The sequence below is a fragment of the Salmo salar genome, chromosome ssa11, assembly GCF_905237065.1.
Source record: "Salmo salar chromosome ssa11, Ssal_v3.1, whole genome shotgun sequence".
Classification (NCBI taxonomy): domain Eukaryota; kingdom Metazoa; phylum Chordata; class Actinopteri; order Salmoniformes; family Salmonidae; genus Salmo; species Salmo salar.
This window is the reverse complement of record NC_059452.1, coordinates 100,981,740-101,005,268: the sequence shown is the minus strand read 5'-3', so window position 1 is coordinate 101,005,268 and position 23,529 is coordinate 100,981,740. Positions and strand designations below refer to the sequence as shown.

At 42.5% G+C, this 23,529-nt stretch overlaps 1 protein-coding gene across 2 annotated transcripts in view; it reads right to left on the bottom strand.

Moving 5' to 3' along the window:
- LOC106591039 (relaxin receptor 2) overlaps positions 1 to 23,529 on the bottom strand; it is a 269,349-nt gene that overhangs the window by 225,293 nt on the left and 20,527 nt on the right. For both annotated transcript variants that reach the window (XM_045690183.1, XM_045690182.1), the window contains exon 2: positions 649 to 798. In XM_045690183.1, coding sequence (XP_045546139.1) covers positions 649 to 798 — 150 coding nt within the window. The remainder of the gene's footprint in view (positions 1 to 648; positions 799 to 23,529) is intronic.

The window sequence follows — 23,529 nt, the reverse complement described above, 5'->3', positions numbered from 1 at the left end:
ACAGTATGCCAAATCATTCTTTTTGTGTTTTGATGCTGTTTTATACATGCACTGATACCCCCAAAACGTTTTTTTTTTCAAAACGCTTTCTTAAAAAACACCAACATTTAGATTGAATAACCATTTTGGGTGTTTCAGAGTACTTCTATTCTGTTTTAAAACCCTTTCTGTGTATCAGAACACTTACATTGGGTTTCCATTCAAAACACCCTCCAAACACCAGATCTTAGCTTAGCTGCATTACTTGTCCTGGTTTCACTACACATTCATGGTGTTCTGAGCCTTTATATTTTTACAGTCCCGCTGTAATCGCTGCCAAAAGTGCTTCTACAAAGTATTGACTCAGTGGTGTGAATACTTATGTAAAATGTAAATGAGATACTTCTGTACTTCATTTTCAATTAATTTTCACAACAACAACAACAAATCTTAAATATTTCATTATGGGGTATTGTTTGTAGATGGGTGAGAAAATAAATACATTTAATGAATTTTGAATTCAGGCTGTAACACAGCAACATTTGGAATAAGTCAAGGGATATAAATACTTTCTGAAAGCAATGTAACATGTGACAGAGGCAATGCATTTCTGGATCTGGGGTGACTTCTGCGTCTCAGGAAGGCAGTAGTCATACAATACTCTCTCACCACAGTTGTCCTCGTCGGCTCCATTGGGACAGTCTCTATGTCCATTACACTGCAGAGCCTGGTGTAGACACACTGTGACATTACCACAGGGAAACTGGCCCAGAGGACAACTGCTCTCTACTGACACCCTGCTGGACACCATTGCTGCAGCTGGAGGGAGGAGATAGGGAGAAGAGGGGAAGGAGGGGGAGAGAGAGAGAGAGAGATAGAGTGAGAGGCACATTTTTAGCACATTTAAAGAAATGAACAGACAATAAAACAAACAAAAGAAAGAAAGAAAGCTACTTTCACACCACTAACTCCTTATTACAGCCTATTGTATCCATAGTCCCCTTTGTCCATTCCCATTCAACAGCAGTGCTATAAATGACCTATTACAAAAAACAGCTGAAGGTGTAATAAAATAATAATCACAATAATGAAAACCTCTAGAGTGGCTTTGTACTCTCAGCTCCCAATCTCCCCACTCTCATCCGGGCTCTGGTTTCAGAAGAGCCTTGTTAAGACCAAGGCTTAATTTGTAAATCGGGATGTGCCAGAACAAAAAGTGAGCCGGAGTAGTGGTGGCTCTGAGGTACCGGAGAAGTGGTGGTTCTGAGGTACCGGAGAGAAGTGGGGGCTCTGATGTACCGGAGAGAAGTGGGGGCTCTGATGTACCGGAGAAGTCGGGGCTCTGAGGTACCGGAGAGATGTGGGGGCTCTGAGGTACAGAGAAGTGGGGGCTCTGAGGTACCGGAGAAGTGGGGGCTCTGAGGTACAGAGAAGTGGGGGCTCTGAGGTACAGAGAAGTGGGGGCTCTGAGGTTCCGGAACGCATGAAAAAAAATCGCCTTTATAATAAAGGGAAACTGGCCCAGAGGAAACTGGCCCAGAGGAAACAGGCCCAGAGGAAACTGGCGCAGAGGACCAAGCTTTATCATAGTCTTTGCGCACTGACATAGAGCAGTAGGGTAGAGGCACTCGCAGAAGTTTCACAAATGGGGGAACATTTTCTGTAGTCATGGGTTCGGAAAAAAAGTGTCTTCTATAAACGTATTTCATGCAATTCTGCATGAATGTAGATGATTGGAGATTTTAGAATAATATTTTTTAATACCTCAAAAATGATCGAAGTGACAGGCTACGGCTACTTTGACACGGCCAAACGGAGAATCTGAGATCAATAAACACAACCTTGTCTTGAATCCATCAATAGCCCAGACCTAGGTGTGTGGAGACACACATAATGTACAATATGAGGAGGAAATTATAGTCCTAAAAAAGATTTTCAGTTTCACTGATTCACCCAATGATGCTCAGCTCACTCACCTGCAATGGCCCGATGCGCTCGTGCCAAACACTTTACATTTGTAAAACAATGCAATAGTTATATTTTGAACGTTGATAACTTGGTATCATACAGACAGATTAGTATTCTCTTTTCAGCAGGATCCATTTGTTTTACAACTTGTGTTTTCCAGCGAATGTATTTGAAATATCGAGAAACTATCAATCGTCTGTGGCTAAATTATAGGCATACTCCTGCCGTAGTATTCTGAATGATTTCATTTATTTCTGAAGAGACAGCGAATCCCATCCCAGTTCTATGAGAGATACAGGCACGCTTCTCTCTCACACCACAGCAATGGCCACGCGTTGGTCTATATAGGCTACAATGTTTGCGCAAACCATGAACCCGGGCCAGAATAACATGAATTCATTCATAGAATATCAGGTGCTTTTTCACGTTACGTATTTTAAGGGGCAGTCAGTAGAATTACACAGGAGTCAACTTGAATTAACTCTGATTGCTTTTATTATAATTTTTACGTTGCAAAAAGTGAAAATAATTATTCATGCCATGAGAGGTGCAGGACCCTGGTAAATGGGTTCCTGAACATAACCGTCCAAAACTGAGGGGTGCAGGATCCTGGTAAATGGGTTCCTGAACATAACCGTCCAAAACTGAGGGGTGCAGGATCCTGTTCTGGCAGGATTGGTTAAGACGAGGAGATTTTGGCTGTATAACACACACACACACACACACACACACACACACACACACACACACACACACACACACACACACACACACACACACACCTCCCTCCTCATATCCCCCGTCAGCAGAACAGTGTGATCCTGCCACTCTACTGACTAAAGAGGGAGGGAGGGAGGGAAGGGAGGGAATGATGGGTGCAATTGAGATCATTTCTGTGGGTGATTTTAGCGTATTATGATGGTTTAGCGAAAAAAAAATCCTTATGTTAGTACTCTGGCCAATTTTCATTGCAATAGGCACAAAGAGGCTTTCTTAAGGTCAAATCCCACATCTGTCCAGGTACCCAGGATGTCAGGACATCCTTTCAAAGCCGGACACTAGGAGCAACCGTTAGGGCTATTACTATCAAGTAAACTTAGATTTTGCTAGGGCGTTGTGGACGGGGGTGGTGGATGGACGTAAATCGCAAGCTCCGGCTCCGGGTGTTACTTGTTCAATTTCAGTGATAGCAAATAAACAAAACAAAAAAACGAGTACCTATCTCAAACCTTGACCCGTAATTTAACCATTCGGAATCAATGCCTAAACGTAATGTTTTAACCCTATCCCAATCCTTTACTGTTAAAATGTAACCGTTCGGAATGAATGCCTAATCCAGCCGCAAGACACCAGTGACAGCAACAGAGCAACCCAAGGTGTCCAAAACACCTCGAAATTTGACCTTTGGAGCAACTTCGAAATTTGACGGTTGGAGAGACGTGGACAAACATAGGAATCTGAATTATAAGCTCTTGTTGCTCAGCCTGTGATCACGTTCTTTAGAAATGTCTCTCTCTCTCTCACCCTCTATCTCTCTCTCTCTCTCAAATGTGAAAATTGGATAAAAGTACAGACTCAGAGCTACAAAATGGTATATCATAAACTGCAGTTAAGACACTTCTAACCCCACTTTTGAGAAAATGGTCCTCGAATGTTTTGGTAAACCTACTGAAGAGCCCTTCTTTGTCTACACCCATTCAGCATCGTCCACACCCTCTTAAGCCTTAGCCCCACCCATTTCTTTAAGGAAACCGTGGCACCCCAAATAAAAGCCATAAAAATGTCAGACTACAGTTTGCAACTGAACGCGTGGACAAAGATTGTACTTTTTGGAGAAATGTTCTCTGGTCTGATGAAACAAAAATAGAACTGTTTGGCCATAATGACCATCGTTATGTTTGGAGGAAAGTAGGGGAGGCTTGCAAGTCGAAGAACACCATCCCAACCGTGAAGCACAAGGGTGGCAGCATCATGTTGTGGGGGTGCTTTGCTGCAGGAGGGACTGGTGCACTTCACAAAATAGATGGCATCATGAGGAATTGAAAATTATCTGGATATATTGATGCAGCATCTAAGTACATCAGTCAGGAAGTTAAAGCTTGGTCGCAAATGGGTCTTCCAAATGGACAATGACCCCAAGTATACCTCCAAAGTTGTGGTAAAATTGCTTAACCCCTGTGCGGACATCCAGCGAAAAATCATATCGCCATTAGCATAACAAAATGTAATAATTATTTTTTTTTCATTTTTTTTTCTCAAATTATATCGTTTTATAGATACACCTCTCCTGAATCGAACCACGTTGTCCAATTTCAAAAAGGCTTTACAGCAAAAGCAAAACATTAGATTATGTTAAAGAAGTATATCGTAAAAGAAGCCACATAGCCATTTTCCGACCAACCACATGCATCACAAATAACCAAAAAACAGCTAAATGCAGCACTAACCTTTGACAATCTTCATCAGATGACACACCTAGGACATCATGTTACACAATACATGCATTCTTTTGTTCGATAAAGTTCATATTTATATATAAAAACAGCATTTTACATCGGTGCGTAACGTTGACTAAATATTTTCCCTCAAATGCATCCGATGAAACAGCGCTACAATTTACAAAATTACTATTCGAAAACATTTTTAAAATGTAATATTGTCATTCTAAGATTTATAGATGAATATCTCTTGAAAGCACCTGTAATGCCAGATTTAAAAATAACTTTACTGGGTAATCACACTTTGCGATAAAAGGGGATGCGATACTCAGAACAATAGGCTAGCAATACAGGTCAGCGCCATCTTGGAACAATCACATATCAAATCTAGTCTTGTATACTATTGTCAATAATCCCTTACCTTTGATTATCTTCATCCTTAGGCACTTCCAGGAATCCCAGGTCCACAACAAATGTATTTTCGTTCGAAAAAGTTCATCCTTTATGTTCCATTAGCTTGTTGATGTTAGCGCGTTCTGAAGGCTGCACCAAAAGTTCCGACGTGCGCGGGACTACTCTTTCAACAAAATGCATTTTTTTCTTATTTAGGTTCCTTCAAACATGTCAAACGTTGTATAACAAATCTTTAGGGCCTTTTTCAACCAGAGCTCCAATAAGATTCAAGGGGGACGATTGCATTGTCTTTATATGTTCTTCTCTCGATCTTTCCATCCCTTTAACCCCTCTCCTTCTCTCCTCATCTCTCCATCCCTTTAACCTATCTAAATGTATGTTATTAAGCCATTTTTACACGATCAGTTCTCCCTCTATCTCCTTCATCCTCTAATTCCTTATTACTAGCTTCTGTCTTGTTCATCCCAAGCAGCAGAATCATTGATCAGAATGAACAAGGACAACTGAATAAGGGCAACTGAACAAGGACAACTGAACAAGGACAACTCTAATCTGTGTGTCCTCCCACAGTCTTCTCCTCCCACAGTCCTCTCCTCCCACAGTCTTCAGGGGCGAGTCTGAGAGCAAAGAGGAATATTGGGAGAGACTGAGTGAGGAGTATTGTGGGATAGTTGAGGGGAGTGATGAGGTAGAGTGGATGGTTTGGTGTCTTGAGCAAGACAGTCGCCATGACCAGTCAGGCACCATGTTTTGCGGAGATACGCAATGTGTCTCCAGTGCGCATCCACAGCCCTGCGTTCTGTGCCAGCTCCCCGCACTTGCCGTGCGAAAGTGAGCATCCAGCCAGGACGGGTTGTGCCGGCTCAGCGCTCCTGGTCTCCAGTACGCCTCCTCGGTCCAGGATATCCTGCGCCGGCTCTACGCACTGTGTCGCCAGCGCGCCTTCACAGCCCAGTGCGTCCTGTGCCAGCACCCCGCACTTGCTGGGCTAAAGTGAGTATCCAGCCAGGACGGGTTGTGCCAGCTCAGCGCTCCTCTGGGGTCTACGTCCCGCTCCGGAGCCACCACCGAGGCTAGATCCCCACCCAGACCCTCCCCTATAGAGTCAGGTTTTGCAGCCAGAGTCCGCACCTTTGGGGGGGTACTGTCACGCCCTCACCTTAGAGATCCTTTTTATTCTCTATTTTGGTTAGGTCAGGGTGTGACTAGGGTGGGTACTCTCGTTTTTTATTTCTATGTTGGCCTGATATGGTTCCCAATCAGAGGCAGCTGTCTAGCATCGTCTCTGATTGGGGATCATATTTAGGCAGCCTTTTCCCACCTGTTGTTTGTGGGATCTTATTTTGAGTCAGTGCATGTTGCACCTCTGTCGTCATGGTTTGTTGGTTGTTTCTTTTTTTCACTAAAATAAAATGTGGAACTCAGAGCACGCTACGCCTTGGTCCTTCTCTACACACAACCATGACACCCTGTAGGGGGAACCCTTTTTAGGTATGTGGAGAACCTTTTTATATTGGTTCTTTGAATAACCCCATTTGTTAGCTGACAACGTCACCGAAATGAAGCAATGGATGCGGAAGCTGTGCGTTGATATGATTCTGGACAGTCAGATAGAACAATGACAAGAAGCTGCCAAGTGGGGAATTGTTGGTGGCTTGCTTCATCTAGTTTTATCTTGTTCTTGATACCATGTCTTCGTTACACTGATAGAAACAGAGGGTTCTTCATTACACTGTTAAACATTTTCCCGGCTACCACTTTCAGTGAAAATACAGTATATAAGCAAAAGATTGCTGGATTTTTAAAGCTGGATTAAGCTATTATTGCTGTATGGGACAGTATGCTGCTGTATTGTGATTACTTGGGAGGGAACCTCGCTTGGGATTTGAACTCACAACCTCACGTTTGCCAGCAACCTGACTTTCCTGGTATGCCACCGGTTATGTGGGTATGAAAGCGATCAATAAAAGATTAGCACCAATAGACATTCTGTCATTTGTCCCCATGGTGGAACGTTTTTCGGTGCCATGTAGAACCCTTCAATTTTTTAGAACCCTCTCACAAGGAACACTGTTTATTTTTTGTCCATGTAGGGGAACCCAATTGGGTTCTATATGTAAAATCCTCTCATGAAGCGCCCTCTAGTTGAAGGTAGAACTAATGACAGGTTCTACAGTTATACTTATAGGACCATTCAGATTCGCTTATGACACACGCACTGTTAGGTACACACATGGTACTGATCAGTACCTTTAAGGGTACATGTGCGCAAAATGAAGTATAATGGTACATTTTCGAGTCAATATGTTCAATATAAGGTACAATCATTACTGCACTTTGAAATGTAGGTGGGGTAATGTGCTGGTGGGGACTCATTAGCATATTTGGAGGCATGGTCTAAAATGTTATATTTGTGCCAACCATTAGTGGAAGTGTTCTACCAGTTTAAGTGGTTTTACCGTTAAATTGATCAATGCTGAACACCACATTTGTAAGAGCTTGTGACAATCAAGAGCTGCAATGTTATGAGGTTATTGTATATTTTCCGGGAACTTAATGGCAATTGGTCACGAGGAAGTTAATGTTTATTTTTCAATAATTTTCTGTCAGCTTGCTGCAAGCACTTACTGTAAAATTCACACAAACTTACTGTGGCTGATCTCTGTCACGATCACTGACCTGATGGTATAACAGGAAGGTCAGTTTGCTGTCAACCAAGATGTTGAAGGCAGCTGAGGACTGAGTCCAAGTCTGCACACCACAAAGAATGCTTAGTAGTTGTCAACTAATGCTTATTTTTGTAATCAGTAAAGTTCAGTGAAAGTACAGTAAATTACTGGCAGCTAGTTTGTTAATGCAAAATTTCAGGCAAATAACAACCATTAAGTTACTGTGAAATGAACAGTAAAGCTCTTTAATGTCATATTTTTTATTTTACTAGGCAAGTCAGTTAAGAACAAATTCTTATTTCCAATGACAGTAGGTTAACTTCCTTGTTCAGGGGCAGAATGACAGATTTGTACCTCGTCAGCTCAGGGATTCGATCTTGCAACCTTTCGGTTACTAGTCCAACACTCTAACCACTAGGCTACGCTGCCGGCCCTCTTAAAAAAAGACTACAAAACTGACAGTTTAAAAAAAGTGCTCAACCTTCGACAAAATCATCAACCACTTAAACTGATGGTTGGCACAAATACACAAAATTCTGTAACTTGTTGTTGTTTACTGTAATTCTACTGCAACCATAAGAGTGCAAGGGTGGGTAATTGCAGTCCTCGGAAGCCTGATTGGTGTCACAGTTTTGGCCCAGCTAACACACCTGACTCCAATAATCACCTAATCATGATCTTCAGTTTAGATGCAATTTGATTAATCAGCTGTGTTTGCTAGGGATGGAGAAAAAGTGTGACACCAATCAGGCCTCGGAGGACTGGATTCGCCCAACCCTGGTAGACTGTAGTATACCGTACAATTACAGGAACACAATAACAGTGTACAACAACAACAGGCATAAAGGAAAAGATCGTGGAGAGGGAAAGAACAGGACTGTTCACCACCATCACAGCAGTAAAGAACCCACCTGAAAAATTGTTACACATATCATAGAGTCCTATGGATACTTAGAACAGAGGTCTATTGAGTTGGTGATGGAAAATACCGCCACATGGGGTTCAAAAGACAGCTCCTTAAAATATACGCTATTAAAGGCTACCAGTATCCCTCTGGATTCTCCAATGTACTACAGGACAAAATACAAACCCTCCAACACAAAAAATCCTGTGGTGTTGAATTAAATGAAATGCTAAAATATACAGATGACAAATTCCAATTGGCTATACTTAAACTCTTTAAGATCATCCTCAGCTCTGGCATCTTCCCCAATATTTGTAACCAAAGACTAATTACCCCAATCCACAAAAGTGGAGACAAATGTGACCCTAATAACTACAATGGGATATGCGTCAACAGCATATCATGTGTAGCTCAGTTGGTAGAGAATGACGCCAGGGTTGTAGGTTTGATTCCCAAAGTGGACCAGTACAAAAAAAGTATTAAAATGTATGCACGCATTACTATAAGTCGATCTGGATGAGAGCGTCTGCTAAAATATGAATGTAACAGCAGTACATTTCCTCTGTGAAAACAATGTACTGCGCAAATGCTACATTGGCTTTTTACCAAATTTGACTATGTACAGACTCAGTGAGCATAGCCTTGCTATTGAGAGAGGCCGCCGTAGGCAGACCTGGCTCTCAAGAGAAGACAAGCTATGTGCACACTGCCCACAAAATGAGGTGGAAACTGAGTTGCACTTGCTAACCTCCTGCCATATGTGACCCGTTTCAGGAAGCTAGGCGTATGTCACAGGTCACTACTTCACAGGAGAGGCATTTGAATGTGAATGTAATTATTTTTATCAACATTTTGGCAGAAATTCTTTCTGGTACATGTGAACTTTCATGTGCCTTAATAACAAACGTGTATGCCTTCTGTAAATACAAATAAAATTGTTAAATTATGAGCCTAGTTGGTTTAGCCACAGAAAAAGTCAGGAACCTTCCTGCTAGCCATGATGGGCTGAGATAATGAATGGGCTGGACATGCCGAGAGATGAGTTCGGATTGGTCTACCATGTAGCACGCCACTGTCTATAAAATGAACTGCTCAGTATGTGTAGATAATCCTTGCTACTGCAGCTTTTTTAAAGATATCACAGAGAACTGCAAAAGTGTTGCTACTGCTCTCAATAACTTTGCTGCCCTGAATTTATCATGCACTATTTATAAAAGTCAGTGGGAAAAACATTCACTCACACAGAACTACCCTACGCCTTGATCTCTCTTTCTCCCCTTTCTCTCCAGATGACATCCTGTGACTAGTGAGGTCTGGCCGCCCAACAACCTGCTCGCTTGACCCCATCCCCTCCTCCCTTCTCCAGACCATCTCTGGAGACCTCCCATTCCTTACTTCCCTCATTAACTCATCCCTGACCACTGGCTGTGTCCCCTCTGACTTCAAAATGGCCCGAGTTGCTCCCCTCCTCAAGAAACCAACACTCGACTCATCTGATGTCAAACTATAGACCTGTATGCCTTCTTTCTTTTCTTTCCAAAACACTTGAGCATGCCGTCTCTGATTAACTCTCTCAATTATCTCTCTCAGAACGATCTTGTTGACACTAACTAGTCAGGCTAGAGTCACGGAGGCTCTCCGTACTGCCAAAGCTGATTCTCCCTCCTCTGTTCTCATCCTCCTAGATCTATCCGCTGCCTTTGACACTGTGAACCATCAGATCCTCCTCTCCAGCCTCTCAGGGCTGAGCGTCTCAGACTCTGGACACTCTTGGATTGCACCCTACCTGGAAGGCCGCTCCTACCAGGTGACGTTGAGAGGATCTGTGTCTGCACCACATACTCTCACTAATGGTGCCTCCCAGGACTCTGCTCTAGGCCCTCCTCTTCTCTCTATACACAAAGTCACTCAGCACCATCATATCCTCACATGGTCTCTCCTATTATTGCTATTCGGATGACACTCAACTACTTTTGTCCTTCCCCCTTCTGACACCCAGGTGGCGACATGCATCTCTGTGTGCCTGGCAGATATCTAAACTTGGATGTCAGCCCACCACCTCAAGCTCAACCTCAACAAGACGGAACTGCTCTTCCTCCCGGGGAAGGCCTTGACGTGACCCTGGACAACACCTTGTTGTTCTCTGCAAACAGCAAAGCAGTGACTCGCTCCTGCAGGTTCATGCTCTACAACATCCGTAGAGTACAACCCTACCTCACACAAGAAGCAGCATGGGCCCTAATCTAGGCACTTGTCCTTTCCCATTTAGTCTATTGCAACTCGCTGTTGGCTGGGCTCCCCGCTTGTGCCATCAAACCCCTGCAACTTATCCAGAACGCTGCAGCCCGCCTGGTGTTCAACCGTCCAAAGTTCTCCCATGTCACCCTGCTCCTCTGCACACTCCACTGGCTTCCTGTCGAACCTCGCATCCACTACAAGACCATGGAGCTTACCTACGGAGCAGCAATAGGAACTGCCCCTCCCTACCATCAGGCTATGCCAAAACCCTACACTCCAACCCGATCACTCCATTCTGCCACCTCAGGTCTCTTGGCCCCACCAGCCCCAGGAGTGAAGCTCCCAGTCAGCCCAGTCCAAGCTCTTCTCTGTCCTGGCACCCCAATGGTGGAACCAGCTTCCCCCTGAAGCTAGGAGAGCAGAGTCTTTGTCCAACTTCCGAAAATATCTGAAACCCTACTTCTTCAAACAGTATCTTAAATAATCCTCCTCCTCACCTGTTTTACCAGCACTTGCACATGACCCCCCCCCCCCCCACCCCCCCACCCTCAGGCTCTGACTCTACTGATAGCTACAATATTAAGAAAAATTTACTTTCTATGCCTGTGATATGTGGTTGTCCCAACTAGCTATCTTTAGATGAATGCACTACCTCTAAGTCGCTCTGGATAAGAACGTCTGCTAATTGACAAAAATATACATGTAAAAAGTTGCGTTGGACTACTTTCCGGAGGACGATCGTGCCATGCTGACTCTTACTCTGACTCTGAAAATGAATCAGACGATGAGGAAATAAATCCCTGATTTGGGTAAAAACATTTTCATTGAACCAGACATTGTAGTGTCTTCTGATGACAGTGATGGGGAAGAAACGGCGATCAACAGTGTTGTTGTCAGGGAAGAAGTTCACTGAGTTTTGAAATCAGTGGAATGCCTGGTGGAAGCAGGGTATGATAAGGAGATTAATACAATTCTGGACTATGATTGCAAATTCGGATGGAGTCGAAAAGAGAACACAGAAGGCTGTTGTATGAAACACCTGTCTCCGAATTACATCTTCAAACTAAAGGCAACCATGGCAACTGTGACAGAGAGGGAGAAAGATCTGATAATTGTTATGTCATTGCACACTGTCAGTGTGAACCAGAGTGACTTGATATAACGGGCCATGCAAGCTGTACAAAACAGAAACAACACAGGACATCTTATTTAATGAAAGGGGTTCCAGTCTGCCGTGAAGCGTTCATCCATGTATACGGGAAGAGTAGCTACATTTTCAGATATTATACGTTTCTTTTTGTCAGAAAGCCAATTTCATTGCAAGCTAAAGCGTACTGTTAGCTAGCTAGCTAATGTTAGCTGGCTTGCTGGCTAACATTACGTGTATAATCTGTGTAGTAATATTATTTGTCTCTGAAAGCCATTTGCATTGCTAGTTGTAGACTAATGTTAGCTAGCTAACTATCATTGAACCTAGTTGGTCAGCTTTAGCTAGCTATGACAATCAGTTTGTATTGCTAGTACTCTATGGGTTGGGATTATGGTTCATTGTTTAGCTAGCTTACTAGCTAGCTACATGTCTGTAACAACTGTCTTCATGAATAGACCAAGGCGCAGCAGGTATGTGGATACTCATGTTTTTTAATTTTAAAAAAAGGAGTAAAGTATCCACTGGACAAAACAATAAAGACGACAGCAACAGTCTTGCTGGCACATACAACGCAGTGCAAGGACAACTACCCACAACCCCAAAGAAAAACACACACTCCTATATAGGACTCCCAATCAAAGGCAACTCAACACACCTGCCTTCAATTGGGAGTCCAATCACCTACACAACATTTAACAAACACAAACCCCCTGCCACATCCTGACCAAGACTAACACAATTACGCCCTCTGCTGGTCAGGACGTGACAATGTCTAAACCAAAAACTCGCCAGATGATTACATGACCCATCAAGTTAGCCAGTTGTCTCTGATTACGGCCATCTATTGTATAATAATGCTAAAATATCTGTATCTCAAACATGTCTTTCAGCATCAGTAGAACACGCCTGACTCTCTTCCACCAGTCATACAAGGAGAATGATCTAATGCCTGCCATTAAAAAGAGAGCCGGCCCAAGCAAGCACAGGTTATACCTGAACCACAGTCTGGACCTTCACTTCCTGATCACAGGCCACACCAAGTTCGATTTTTATTTGATATAGTGTGTGTTTACCAGAGACAGTAATGTGAAGAACAACATGACCTGCACCAAAGTCAGATTAGAATATAGGCCAAGGACTAGATAAAGTGTATTTTACCTTAAGTTTTTCCTTATTTTAGGCTACTACTTTCACCAGTTTTAGTCTTGAAATCTTTGGTTGTTTACTACACTACTTACTCTGTTTAGCACCATGGCCTCATATGTGCATCTGTATTTGTGCTGCCACGGCAGCAGCTACTCTTCCTGCGGTCCAGCAAAATTAAGGGAGTTAAACAATTTAAAAACATTATAATACATTCACAACATATTTCACAAACCATTAAGTGTGTGCCCTTACAGAGATGGGTGGGGCTAAGGCTTAAGAAGGTGTTAACGATGCCGAATGGGTGTAGACAAAAAAGAGCTCTCCAATAGGTGGACCAAGGGCCATTTTCTCAAAATTGTGGTTACAAGTTAACCCCTGTGCGGCCAGCGAAAAATCATATCGCCATTAGCATAACAAAATGTAATAATTTTAAAAAATTTAAAAATAATTCAAATGATATCGTTTTATAGATACACCTCTCCTGAATCGAACCACGTTGTCCGATTTCAAAAAGGCTTTACAGCAAAAGCAAAACATTAGATTATGTTAGAGGAGTATATCGTAAAAGTAGCCACATAGCCATTTTCCGACCAACCACATGCATCACAAATAACCAAAAAACAGCTAAATGCAGCACTAACCTTTGACAATCTTCATCAGATGACACACCTAGGACATCATGTTACACAATACATGCATTCTTTTGTTCGATAAAGTTCATATTTATATGTAAAAACAGCATTTTACATCGGTGCGTAACGTTGACTAACTATTTTCCCTCAAATGCATCCGATGAAACAGAGCTACAATTTACTAAATTACTATTCGAAAACATTTTAAAAATGTAATATTGTCATTCTAAGATTTATAGATGAATATCTCTTGAAAGCACCTGTAATGCCAGATTTAAAATTAACTTTACTGGGTAATCATACTTTGCGATAAAAGGGGATGCGATACTCTGAAAAATAGGCTAACGTTACAGGTCAGCGCCATCTTGGAACAATCGCATATCACATCTAGTCTTGTATACTATTGTCAATAATCCCTTACCTTTGGTTGTCTTCATCAGAAAGCACTTCCAGGAATCCCAGGTCCACAACAAATGTATTTTAGTTTGAAAAAATTACTCCTTTATGTTCCAAGAGCTTGTTCTTGTTAGCGCGTCTGAAGGCTGATCCAAATGCTTCGTCGGCCACGGGACAGCCATTTCGAGAAAATGCATTTTTTTCCCCTTTAGGTTCGTTCAAACATGTCAAACGTTGTATAACATAAATCTTCAGGGCGTTTTTCAACAAGAGAGCCAATAAGATTCGAGGGGGACGATTGCATTGTGTTTCAAAACGTTTCGAAAGGGGAGGGTAACCAGGGGCGCCGGCGTCATAATGGTGATGGCCCTCTCCGTGTGACCACGTTCCACAGCGTCTCATTCATTCAGTTTTAACAGTAGGAGACTCAAACCACTTTGTAAAGACTGGGGACATCTAGTGGAAGCAATAGGAAGTGCTCAATGAACCATAGCTCACGGTGTGATTAATAGGCAACGTGATGAAGTTGAGTTCGCAATTCAGAATTCCACTTCCTGTTTCCATCTGTCTCAGGGTTTTGACTGCCATATGAGTTCTGTTATACTCACAGACACCATTCAAACAGTTTTAGAAACTTTAGGGTGTTTTCTATCCACAAGTATTAATTATATGCATATCCTAGCTTCTGAGTTTGAGTAGGAGGCCGTTTAAAATGGGCACGAATTTCTTTCAAAAATCGCTTTAGCGCCCCCTATCCTAGGGGAACGCCAAGAGGTTAACAACTTTCAAAGCAGAATTACTTTCCTATTGTTCCTCAACTGCAGTGTATGATATACCATTTTCAAGGTCTGGAGACTTTACTTTTATCCAATGTAAAAAACACAATTTCTAATTTTGCTGTCTGAATCCAGGTGGTGGGTCACAAATGTATAACTGTATTCGATACATATTCCTCTCAGATTACACAGACCCACTAAGAATAGAAAACAAACTCCCATATCTATTAGGTGAAATACCACAGTGTGCCATCACAGCAGCACAATTTGTGACCTGTGCCAAAAGAAAAGGGCAACCAGTGAAGAACAAACACCATTGTTAATACAACCCATATTTATGTTTATTTATTTTCACTTTTGTACTTGAACTATCTGCACATTAAATCAAATCAAATGTTATTGGTCACATACACATACAGTGTATTTGGAAAGTATTCAGACCCCTTTAGTTTTTCCACATTTTTCTACATTACAGCCATATTCTAAAATTCATTCAATTGTGTTTTTTTCTCATCAATCTATACACAATACCCCATAATGACAAAGTGAAATCAGGTTTTTATAAATTTTAGCAAATGGATTAAAAATAAAAAACTCAAATACCTTATTTACAAAAGTATTCAGACCCTTTGTTATGAGACTCGAAATAGAGCTCAAGTGCATCTTGTTTCCATTGATCATCCTTGAGATGTTTATACAACTTGACTGGAGTCCACCTATGGTCAATTCAATTGATTAGACATGATTTGGAAAGGCACACAGCTGTCTATATAAGGTCCCACAGTTGTCAGAGCAAAAACCAAGCCATGAGGTCGAAGGAATTGTCCGTAGAGCTCCGAGACAGGATTGTGTCGAGGAACTGATCTGGGAAAGCGTACCAAAAATGTCTGCAGTATTTAATGTCCCCAAGAACACAGTGGCCTCCATCATTATTACATTTAAGAAGTTCGGAACCACCAAGACTCTTTCTAGAGCTGGCCGCACGGCCAAACTGAGCAATCAGGAGAGAAGGGCCTTGGTCAGGGAGGTGACCAAGAACCCGATGGTCACTCTGACAGAGCTCCAGAGTTCCTCTGTGGAGATGGAAGAACCTTCCAGAAGGACAACCATCTCTGCAGCACTCCACCAATCAGGATTTTATGGTAGAGTGGCCAGACGAAAGCCAATCCTCAGTAAAAGGCACAACAGCCCACTTGGAGTTTGCCAAAAGGCACCTAAAGACTCTCAGACCATGAGAGACAAGATTCTCTCGTCTGATGAAACCAAGATTGAACACTTTAGCCAGAATGCCAAGCGTCAGGTCTGGAGGAAACCTGGCACCATCCTTACGGTGAAGCATGGTGGTGGCAGCATCATGCTGTGGAGATGTTTTTCAGCGGCAGGGCCTGGGAGATTAGTCAGGATCGAGGGAAAGATGAACGGCACAAAGTACAGAGAGATGCTTGATGAAAACATGCTCCAGAGAGCTCAGGACCTCAACTAGGGCGAAAGTTCATCTTCTAACAGGACAATGACCCTGAGCACACAGCCAAGACAACTCAGGAGTGGCTTTCGGGACAAGTCACTGAATGTCCTTGAGTAGCCCAGACAGAGCCCGGACATGAACCCGATCGAACATATCTGGAGAGACCTGAAAATAGCTGTGCAGCAACGCTCCCCATCCAACCTGACAGAGCTTGAGAGGATCTGCAGAGAAGAATGTGAGAAACTCCGCAAATACAGGTGTGCCAAGCTTGTAGCATCATACCCAAGAAAGGCTGTAATTGTTGCCAAAGATGCTTCAACAAAGTACTGAGTAAAGAGTCTGAATACTTATCTAAATGTGATATTTCTGTTTTTTATTTTGTATAGATTTACAAACATTTCTAAAAACCTGTTTTTGCTTTGTCATTATGGGGTATTGTGTGTAGATTGATCAGGAAAAAAACGATTTAATACATTTTAGAATAAGGCTGTAACGTAACAAAATGTTGAAAAACTTAAGGGGTCTGAATACTTTCCGAATGCACTGTATTTAACAGATGTTATTGCGGGTGTAGTAAAATGCTTGTTACAACATTGAGGTAGAAAGGACCTGCAGCACTACAGAGAGCACTGGAGAAACAGAAAACTTTGAACACTTAGAACTGGAGGAATGGAACAACTGCAATTGGAAGAATAGAACTGAAATGAGCTGAGATAAGGTGGGGCTTTACCTAGCAAAGACATGTAGATGACCTGGAGCCAGTGGGATTGGCGACGAGTATGAAGCGAGGGCCAGCCAACGAGAGTGTACAGGTCGCAGTGGTGGGTAGTATATGGAACTTTGGTGACAAAACGGATGGCACTGTGATAGACTACTCAAGAAATTGGATGCAGAGTGTTGGAGGCTATTTTGTAAATCACATCTCCGAAGTCGAGGTTCGGTAGGATAGTCAGTTTTACAAGGGTATGTTTGGCAGCATGAGTGAAGGATGCTTTGTTGCAAAATAGGAAGCCGATTCTAGATTTCATTTTCGATTGGAGATGCTTAATGTGAGTCTGGAAGGAGAGTTTACAGTCTAACCAGACACCTAGGTATTTGTAGTTGTCCACATATTCTAAGTCAGAACCGTCCAGAGTAGTGATCCTGGATGGGCAGGCAGGTGTGGGCAGCGATCGGTTGAAGAGCATGCACTTAGTTTTACTTTCATTTAAGAGCAGTTGGAGGCCACAGAAGGAGAGTTGTATGGCATTGAAGCTCGTCTGGAGGGTTGTTAACACGGTGTCCAAAGAAGGGCCAGAAGTATACATAATGGTGTCGTCTGTGTAGAGGTGGATCAGAGAATCACCAGCAGCAAGAGCGACATCATTGATGTATACAGAGAAGTCTGCCCGAGAATTGAACCCTGTGGCACCCCATAGAGACTGCCAGAGGTCTGGACAACAAGCCCTCCAATTTGACACACTTAACTCTATCAGAGAAGTAGTTGGTGAACCAGGCGAGGCAGTCATTTGAGAAACCAAGGATGTTGAGTCTGCCGATAAAAATGTGGTGATTGACAGAGTCGAAAGCCTTGGCCAGTTCAATGAATACGGCTGCACAGTAATGTCTCTTATTGATGGCGGTTATGATATCGTTTAGGACCTTGAGCATGGCTGAGGTGCACCCATGACCAGCTCTGAAACCAGATTGCATAGTGGAGAAGGTACGGTGGGATTCGAAATGGTTGGTAATCTGTTTGTTAACTTGGCTTTCGAAGACCTTAGAAAGGCAGGGTAGGATAGATATAGGTCTGTAGCAGTTTGGGTCTAGAGTGTCTCCCCCTTCCAATCCGTCTCCCCCTTCCAATCTTTGGGAATCTCAGACGATACAAAAGAGAGGTTGAACAGGCTAGTAATAGGGGTTGCAACAATTTTGTCAGATCATTTTAGAAAGAGAGGGTCCAGATTGTCTAGCCCGGTTGATTTGTAGGGGTCCAGATTTTGCAGCTCTTTCAGAACATCAGCTGACTGGATTTGGGTGAAGGAGAAATGGGGGAGGCTTGGGCGCGTTGCTGTGGGGGGTGCAGCGCAGTTGACCGGGGTAGGGGTAGCCAGGTGGAAAGCTTGGCCAGCCGTAGAAAAATGCTTATTGAAATTCTCAATTATAGTGGATTTATCGGTGGTGACAGTGTTTCCTAGCCTCAGTGCAGTGGGCAGCTGGGAAGAGGTGCTCTTATTCTCCATGGACTTTACAGTGTCCCAGAACGTTTTTGAGTTTGTGCTACAGGATGCAAATTTCTGCTTGCAAAAGCTAGCCTTAGCTTTCCTAACTGCCTGTGTATATTGGTTCCTAACTTCCCTGAAAAGTTGCATATCACGGGGGCTATTCGATGCTAATGCAGTCCGCCACAGGATGTTTTTGTGCTGGTCAAGGGCAGTCAGGTCTGGAGTGAACCAAGGGCTATATCTGTTCCTGGTTCAAACATTTTGAATGGGGCATGCTTATTTAAGATGGTGAGGAAGGCACTTTTAACCTGTTATGGCTAGGGGGCAGTATTTTCACGGCTGGATAAAAAACGTACCCGATTTAATCTGGTTACTACTCCTGCCCAGTAACTAGAATATGCATATAATTATTGGCTTTGGATAGAAAATACCCTAAAGTTTCTAAAACTGTTTGAATGGTGTCTGTGAGTATAACAGAACTCATATGGCAGGCAAAAACCTGAGAAGATTTCATGCAGGAAGTGGCCTGTCTGACAAGGTGTCGTTCTTCTTGTCTCTGTTTATTGAAGAGTGAGGATCTTAGCTGTCCCGTGACACTTCCTACGGCTGCCATAGGCTCTCAGAAGGCGGCAAAATGCTGAATCGTGGCTTTGCAGGCTCTGGCTGAAAAAAGTAGCGCGTTTGGGTAGTGGCTGGTTACAGTACTGTGAGACTCAGGCTCGTGCCCGCGTCGACCGAAAGCTTTGTTTTCTTTCCTCTGTTTAGCTAAATGGAGATTCCCGGTCGGAATATTATCGCTTTTTTACGAGAAAAATTGCATAAAAATTGATTTTAAACAGTGGTTGACATGCTTCGAAGTACGGTAATGGAATATTTAGATTTTTTTTTGTCACGAATTGCGCCATGCGCGCGACCCTGATTTACCATTTCGGATAGTGTCTGGGACGCACGAACAAAACGCCGCTATTCGGATATAACGATGGATTATTTTGGACCAAACCAACATTTCTTATTGAAGTAGCAGTCCTGGGAGTGCATTCTGACGAAGACAACAAAAGGTAATCAAACTTTTATAATAGTAAATCTGATATTGGTGAGTGCTAAACTTGCCGGGTGTCTAAATAGCTAGCCCGTGATGGCTGGGCTATGTACTTAGAATATTGCAAAATGTGCTTTCACCAAAAAGCTATTTTAAAATCGGACATATCGAGTGCATAGAGGAGTTCTGTATCTATAATTCATAAAATAATTGTTATGCTTTTTGTGAACGTTTATCGTGAGTAATTTAGTAAATTGTTAGCAAATTCTATGCTAGTTCTGAACGTCAAATGCTAATGTAAAAAGCTGTTTTTTGATATAAATATGAACTTGATTGAACAAAACATGCATGTATTGTATAACGTAATGTCCTAGGTGTGTCATCTGATGAAGATCATCAAAGGTTAGTGCTGCATTTAGCTGTCTTCTGGGTTTTTGTGACATTATATGCTAGCTTGAAAAATGGGTGTCTGATTATTTCTGGCTTGGTACTCTGCTGACATAATCTAATGTTTTGCTTTCGCTGTAAAGCCTTTTTGAAATCGGACAGTGTGGTTAGATAAAGGAGAGTCTTGTCTTTAAAATGCTGTGAAATAGTCATATGTTTGAAAAATTGAAGTTTTTGTATTTTTGAGGAATTTGTAATTCGCGCCACGCCTATCATTGGATATTGGAGCAGGTGTTCCGCTAGCGGAACGTCTAGATGTAAGAGGTTAAAGAATAACCAGGCATCCTCTACTGACGGGATGAGGTCAATATCCTTCCAGGATACCCGGGCCAGGTAATGAGAAAGGCCTGCTCACTGTAGTGTTTTAGGGAGTGTTTGACAGTGATGAGGGGTGGTCGTTTCACCGCAGACCCATTACAGACGCAGGCAATGAGGCAGTGATCGCTGAGATCTGGGTTGAAAACAGCAGAGGTGTATTTGGAGTGAAAGTTGGTTAGGATGATACCTATGAGGGTGGCCGTGTTTACAGATTTGGGGTTGTAACTGGTAGGTTCATTGATAATTTGTGTGAGATTGAGGGCATCAAGCTTAGATTGTAGGATGGCTGGGGTGTTAAGCATTTTACAGTTTAGGTCACCTAGCAGCACGAGCTCTGAAGATAGATGGGGGGCAATCAATTCACATATGGTCTCCAGGGCACAGCTAGGGGCAGAGGGTGGTCTATAGCAAGCGGCAACGGTGAGAGACTTGTTTCTGGAAAGGTGGATTTTTAAAAGTAGGAATCAGTAGGTAGGAATTGCCTTCACATAGACAGGAGGTAGGAATCACCTTCACATAGACAGAAGGTAGGAATCACCTTCACATAGACAGGAGGTAGGAATCGCCTTCACATAAGCAGAGGTGGGAATCACCTTCACATAGACAGAAGGTAGGAATCACCTTCACATAAGCAGGAGGTAGGAATCACCTTCGCAAAGATAGAAGGTAGGAATCACCTTCACATAGACAGGAGGTAGAAATCGCCTTCACATAGACAGGAGGTGGGAATCACCTTCACATAGACAGAAGATATGAATCATCTTCACATAAGCAGGAGGTAGGAATCGCCTTCACAGAGACAGGAGGTAGGAATCGCCTTCACATAGACAGGAGGTGGGAATCACCTTCACATAAACAGAAGGTAGGAATCACTTTCACATAAGCAGGAGGTAGGAATCACCTTCACATAGAGAGAAGGTAGGAATTACCTTCACATAGACAGAAGGTAGGAATCACCTTCACATAGACAGGAGGTAGGAATCGCCTTCACATAAGGAGGAGGTGGGAATCACCTTCACATAGACAGAAGGTAGGAATCACCTTCACATAAGCAGGAGGTAGGAATTACCTTCACATAGACAGGAGGTAGGAATCGCCTTCACATAGACAGGAGGTAGGAATCGCATTCACATAGACAGGAGGTGGGAATCACCTTCACATAGACAGAAGATAGGAATCACCTTCACATAAGCAGGAGGTAGGAATCACCTTCACATAGACAGGAGGTAGGAATCACCTTCACAAAGCAAGGAGGTGGGAATCATCTTCACATAAACAGGAGGTAGGAATCACCTTCACATAGACAGAAGGTAGGAATCGCCTTCACATAGACAGAAGGTAGGAATTGCCTTCACATAGACAGAAGGTAGGAATCGCCTTCACATAGACAGGAGGTGGGAATGACCTTCACATAATCAGGAGGTAGGAATTACCTTCACATAGAGAGAAGGTAGGAATCACCTTCACATAGACAGGAGGTAGGAATCGCCTTCACATAGACAGGAGGTAGGAATCGCCTTCACATAGACAGGAGGTGGAATCACCTTCATATAAACAGGAGGTGACCAGTTTAGTCACCGCAACTTGCTCAATTTCCACATAATTTATTACAAGATTTAGTTGAGGTTTAGGGCTAAGTGAATGATTTGTCCCAAATACAATGCTTTTAGTTTTTGAAATATTTAGGACAAATGTATTCCTTGCCACCCATTCTGAAACTAATTGCAGCTCTTTGTTAAGGGTTGCAGTGATTTCGCTCACTGTAGTAGCTGACGTGTATAGTGTTGCGTCATCCACATACATAGACACACTGGCTTTACTCAAGGGCCGGGGCATGTCATACTTGAAGGGCACTTTTCGGCATTTGCTGTATGATTGATGAGAAACTCCCTATTGCAAATGTACGGTCCCTTACTAGACGTCCGCGAATTACAATGGCATCTCTCCCTATAGGAATACATTGCCTGCTCCCCTAAATTCAACCTGAAGCCTATGTGGGTTATGAATGCCTTATTAACCTGTTGGGGCTAGGGGGCAGTATTTTCACGGCTGGATAAAAAAACGTACCCGATTTAATCTGGTTACTAATCCTACCCAGTAACTAGAATATGCATATACTTATTATATATGGATAGAAAACACCCTAAAGTTTCTAAAACTGTTTGAATGGTGTCTGTGAGTATAACAGAACTCATTTGGCAGGCAAAACCCTGAGACATTTTCTGACAGGAAGTGGATACCTGATGTGTTGAATTACCTTTAAGCCTATGCCATTGAAACACACAGGGGTTGATTAATGTTTTGGCACTTCCTATTGCTTCCACTAGATGTCACCAGCCTTTACAAAGTGTTTTGAGTCTTTTACTGTGAGATCTGACCGAACAAGAGCCATGGAACGGTGATGGCCGATTAGACTCTGGCGCGCGAGTTCATGTTGGGTACCCTCGTTCCAATACGTTATAAAAGAGAATGCATTCGTCCACCTTGAATATTATTCATGTTCTGGTTAAAAAAAGGCACTAATGATTTATGCTATACAACGTTTGACATGTTTGAATGAACGTAAATATATTTTTTCCCCTCGTTCATGACGAGAAGTCCGGCTGGCTTAGATCATGTGCTAACAACACGGAGCTTTTTGGATATAAATGATGAGCTTTTTTGAACAAAACTACATTCGTTATGGACCTGGGATTCCTGGAAGTGACATCTGATGAAGAGAATCAGAGGTAATGGATTATTTACATAGTATTTTCGATTTTAGATCTCTCCAACATGGCCGTTTGTCTGTATAGCAAAGCATATTTTTCTGGGCGCAGTGCTCAGATTATTGCAAAGTGTGATCTCCCAGTAAGGTTATTTTTAAATCTGGCAAGTTGATTGCGTTCAAGAGATGTAAATCTATAATTCTTTAAATGACAATATAATATTTTACCAATGTTTTCTAATTTTAATTATTTAATTTGTGGTGCTGACTTGACTGCCGGTTATTGGAGGGAAACGATATCTTCAACAACAATGCCATAGTAAAACGCTGTTTTTGGATATAAATATGAACTTGATAGAACTAAAAATGCATGCATTGTCTAACATAATGTCCTAGGAGTGTCATCTGATGGAGATTGTAAAAGGTTAGTGCATCATTTTAGCTGGTTTTATGGTTTTGGTGACGCCTGTCTTTGAATTGACAAAACATTACACACAGCTATTGTCAATGTACTCTCCTAACATAATCTAACTTTATGCTTTCGCCGTAAAACCTTTTTGAAATCGGACAACGTGGTTAGATTAAGGAGATGTTTATCTTTCAAAGGGTGTAAGATAGTTGTATGTTTGAAAAATTTGA